The sequence below is a fragment of the Tupaia chinensis genome, unplaced genomic scaffold (genome assembly GCF_000334495.1).
Source record: "Tupaia chinensis unplaced genomic scaffold, TupChi_1.0 Scaffold000494_1, whole genome shotgun sequence".
In the NCBI taxonomy this organism is placed as follows: Eukaryota; Metazoa; Chordata; class Mammalia; order Scandentia; family Tupaiidae; genus Tupaia; species Tupaia belangeri.
Genome location: NW_006160006.1, coordinates 2,657,000 through 2,661,085, shown reverse-complemented (window position 1 = coordinate 2,661,085; position 4,086 = coordinate 2,657,000). Strand labels below are relative to the sequence as shown.

Below are 4,086 nucleotides of genomic sequence, written 5' to 3'. Positions count from 1 at the left end.
CAGCTGCCCTCCCCCACACCCCTGCAGGACGCCGACCTGGGTAGGTGCCGCCCCGCAGCTGCCCTCCCCCACACCCCTGCAGGACGCCGACCTGGGTAGGTGCCTGCCCTGCAGCTACCCCCCTCCACCTCTGCAGGGGCTCATTCCAACAACCAGTGTCCTGAGAAGTGGCCGAGATCACCCCTCCCTGGTAGACGCCCACTACCCTAGCCTAGGAGTGGCGCTGGGCTCCGTGAGAGCACCACAGCCCGGGAGGAACCTCTGGTCTCGGTGCCTCCACCGTTGGAACTAGGCCAGCAGCAGCGTGCCCCTCCCCTGCAGTGCTGAGAGCCCTGCTGCTGTCACCCATCCAAGCAGCAGGGCAGGTCGCAGCGTGAGGGCAGCCACCCCTAGGGCAGGCCTGGCACATGAGGGCCCTGCACGGAAGGCGACGGAACTGGCCGGTGCCAGAAACTGCCCGTGACCTGGAGGAGGGCTCTTGGCTGAGGATCCTGGTGTAATGAGGAGCTAGGCCCAGGAGCCCAGAGACGAAGGCAGTTCTGGGACAGAGCGGCAGGAGGCCACGTCCTTAGGTCCTGGCCCAGCAAGACATGAGCAGCTGAGGGTGATGGAGAGCTGCTCCTTGGGCACCTTCATCAGCAACTTGCTGCTCCACCCAGGGCACGGGCCCTGACGGAACGTAGTCCACCGCCCCGGCTCCAGTGCCTGCCCCACGCCCACCCGGGAAGTGAGGGTCTGCGGGACCTCACCCTCTGGCTGGGGCCGAGCATGAACTTGAAGCCTGAGAACAGCCCACGTGGCCGGCCTCGGTGCCCGCAGCTCTGGCATTAGTGCCGTCATCGGCGGCAGTGGCAGCAGCAGGCTCCTGATGGGGTGGGCCTCCGCGACTCCTTCTTTGTGTCCCAGAGAGGGACATGTCTGCATGTCCCTTGAGTGCGGGGACCTGAGGAGACCTGGGTTGGCTGGACCTGCCTGCCTCCTGTCTTCAGCTAGCTCTGATGAGCGCTCCGGTGACCGAGGCACGGACAGTGTCGGGGAGGGCAGGCGTGATGGGCACATGTGGCAAGTGCTGCAAGGAGAGGTAGGGGCTGGAGGGGACAGGGCTGCGGGGGGTGGGCCGTGGAGAGGCCTCCCTGAAGGCCACGCGGCCCCACCTCAGGGCCGAGCTCCCTGATCACAGGGATGCCGGGTACATAGCCGGGCCCAGAAGCTGAGCCCCTGGACCACGGTTCTGCCAGGAGGCACGGTGGGCATGCACACAGAGCAGGTGCTTTGGAAAGACCGGTCCCTGCCAGCCCAAGGCCAGAGCTGGCCGGCACCAGGGAGCCACGCTGCCCATGTCGCTGGGGCCTCTAGCCAGGCCTGCCCCAGGCGCTCTGACTCAGGGCCTGGAGGTCCGAAACGCATTTCTAACGAGTTCCCAGGGGCTCTGATGCAGTGGGGCTGGAGGCCGCGCTAGGAGAGCCACTGGCCTGGCCCAGGTGGTTAGGGGAGCCTTCTGTGCTCCCAGCTGCTGTTCTGGAAAGAGTTCCTGCAGAACATTAGAACTCCTCGGGAGTGGGCGTCTCCGTTGCACCTCTGCGTCTGTTCCAGGCAGGGCTCCAGAGTCCCCTGGCCTCTAGTCTGTGCCAGACTGGCCGCCCTGGCCCCAGCCTCAGCCCTGCAGAGGCAGTGGGCGTTGTGGGCCAGGGCAGCTGGGCACAGCTGAGGTGAGAGCATCTAGACGAGGCTCTGCCCGGGTGTGCCCAGGGCACTGCCTGAGCCCCTCGGCCCTCAACTTACGGGGCTCCAGCAAAGCAGATGCAAGGGCTTCGGGAAGACATGGGCCGTGGGAAGAACGTTTCTCTCTGAGCTCTGACCTTGGGAGGTTTTCCCTCGGAAGGAAGGGAGAGAGGTGTTGCCCGAACTCCTAGCTTCGCTGTCGGGGAGCTGGGCGTGGCCGTTTTACTGCGAGGGCAGTTGGCACACTTGAGGGACTCCCCTCCCCGGCTCGATCATGTTGAGAAAGCTGCTGTTTCCGGCTGCACCCCCATTGGCCTTGTGCTGGTGAACCAGAGCACCCCTGGATTTGAGCAGAGGCCTGGGGTTCTGCTCAGGGCCGCCGTGCTGGCTGGGCAAGGCTTTCTCTCCCAAGGCCCTTCCTTGGGGGACAGCTGTAGCCCTCACCCCGTGGGGCCCTTCCAGGGAGGCATCACCCTGAGATGGACCTCGTTTCGTTGGTTCTAAGCGCCACGTTTAACGTCACTTGGGGTCGCTTGGCTGTGCGTCCTGGTCAGATCATGCTTTTCGCTCCAAGCGGCTTAGACAGGAGCAGTGCTTCTGTCTGTCGGTCGCCAGCAGCGTCCGCAGTTCTGGAACAGTAAGAAAGGCTTTCCAAACTCCCCGACTCCCGCCCGGACACACTCCGGACCCGGGACTGTGAGGAGCCAGCATGGCCGTTCCCCATGTCTCCTCCTGCTGCTCCGGAACTTCAGGTGCAGACAGGGAACCCTGAAAACACGTGCAGGACCAAGAACCCCAAGCTGCCTGCAGGTCTCCCCCTGCGTCTGAGCTGCAACCTCAGACTCCCCATGTGTCCAGCAGTGCAAACCTGAGAACGAGGGGGCAGAGGGCGGTGGTCTCAGCCCTGGGGAGATGATGCCTTAAAACCTCAGTGCAGCCTCACGGGCCTGTCTCCTCACTTCCTCCAGGCAGGGCACGGGGATTGTGGTGCCAGGGAGGCTGGGCAAGCAGGGGCAGTCCTAGACTTGCCTGGCCTTGGAGGTGCTGTCCCCACTGTGCCCCTGAACCTCATCTTTGCAATGGAACCCAAGGACGCCCCCTCGGGGTGGTTCGTGGCCTGTGGCCCTCCGTGGGAGAGGGGTACACAAAAGCCTGGCAGAGATGGGGTGGAGCCCCGCTGGCAGCTTTGGGGTTCTTGGTCTGCACGTGTCTTTAGGTCTCCTTTTGTGAACAGAATTCTCAGGGGGCAGGAAGAGAGTGGAGAGGAGCCTGCTGGCTTGGTACTGTCGGTCGTATCCGACGTCCGGGGACTCCGCGTTCCGGGAGCCGGGATACGGGCTCCGCGGGCCAGGCCCAGCCTCGTGTGGTCAGTGCGCTCCATCCACGCCCGGCCACGTGCCACAGGCTTTGGCTGCTTGTGCAGGATCTGGCAGGACTGGGCATCTCGGGTAGCACCCTGCTGCCCACAGGGCCGAAGCCATCACTCTGGCCCAGTGCCCAGCATGAGCCAGGGCCCACGACTTGTCCCTGCTGGTCCCAAGCCAGCTCTGTGCCCAGCCACCCAGAGGCCTTTGAGGTTCACATTCGTGTGCCCAGGTGTGTCGGATGAGGCTCCTGGGGGCCTTCAGAAAGCTTGCAGAAATGTGTTTTGAAAATTGCATGGATCTCAAAATTTTTTGCACCAAAATAGACTCATACGGTAAACTCCGTTCTCCGCAAGCTTTTTGAAGTTCCGCGTGTGTGCTTACAGCCTCCCACACAGACAGTCCTGCTCCGGCTTCGAGTTCGAAGTGAAGCGGTCATAGCAGGTTCCACTGGCTGGCGGGGAACGGCTCTGAGCAGCAGGGACCCGCTGGGGGCACTGTGGCGCTTTGCAGCTGGGGGCAGCAGCTAGCTCTGGGGGTGCGGGCCCTGGGCCCTCGGGGGGCAGGGGATGCTGAGGAGGAGCCGTGGTGCTGGGCCTGTCAGGCTCACCACGCTCTGACCTTTCACAGCTATGTCGAAATCCGCCGTGAAGATCTCCTTGGACTTACTCTCTAACCCGCTCTGTGAGCAAGACCCCGACTTTCTGAGTATGGTGACAGCCCTGGACACAGCCATGAAGCGGATGGATGCCTTCAACCAGGAGAAGGTCCCTGCCTCTTGCTTTTCGGGGCCCTCTCCCTGCCTGGTCCCCTCAGCCCTTGGAGTCCCAGCCCTGCCCAGCCTGACCTGTGTCTACGTTGTGGCTCCCCAGGCCCTGTGAGCCCGCATCTCCCTCTGGAGCCCAGGGGGGGCCCTCAAGCTCTCCGCAGCTGCCCACCTTACCCTCCACACTAGGCGAGGCCGCCCTGGGCCTATGGGCAGCAGCCAGCACGGGAAGGG

At 63.9% G+C, this 4,086-nt stretch overlaps 1 protein-coding gene across 3 annotated transcripts in view; it reads left to right on the top strand.

Moving 5' to 3' along the window:
- The window catches only part of BIN3 (bridging integrator 3), a 48,681-nt gene that overhangs the window by 35,395 nt on the left and 9,200 nt on the right, over positions 1-4,086 (top strand). For all 3 annotated transcript variants that reach the window (XM_027774942.1, XM_006156461.3, XM_027774941.1), the window contains one exon: positions 3,717-3,853. In XM_027774942.1, coding sequence (XP_027630743.1) covers positions 3,717-3,853 — 137 coding nt within the window. The remainder of the gene's footprint in view (positions 1-3,716; positions 3,854-4,086) is intronic.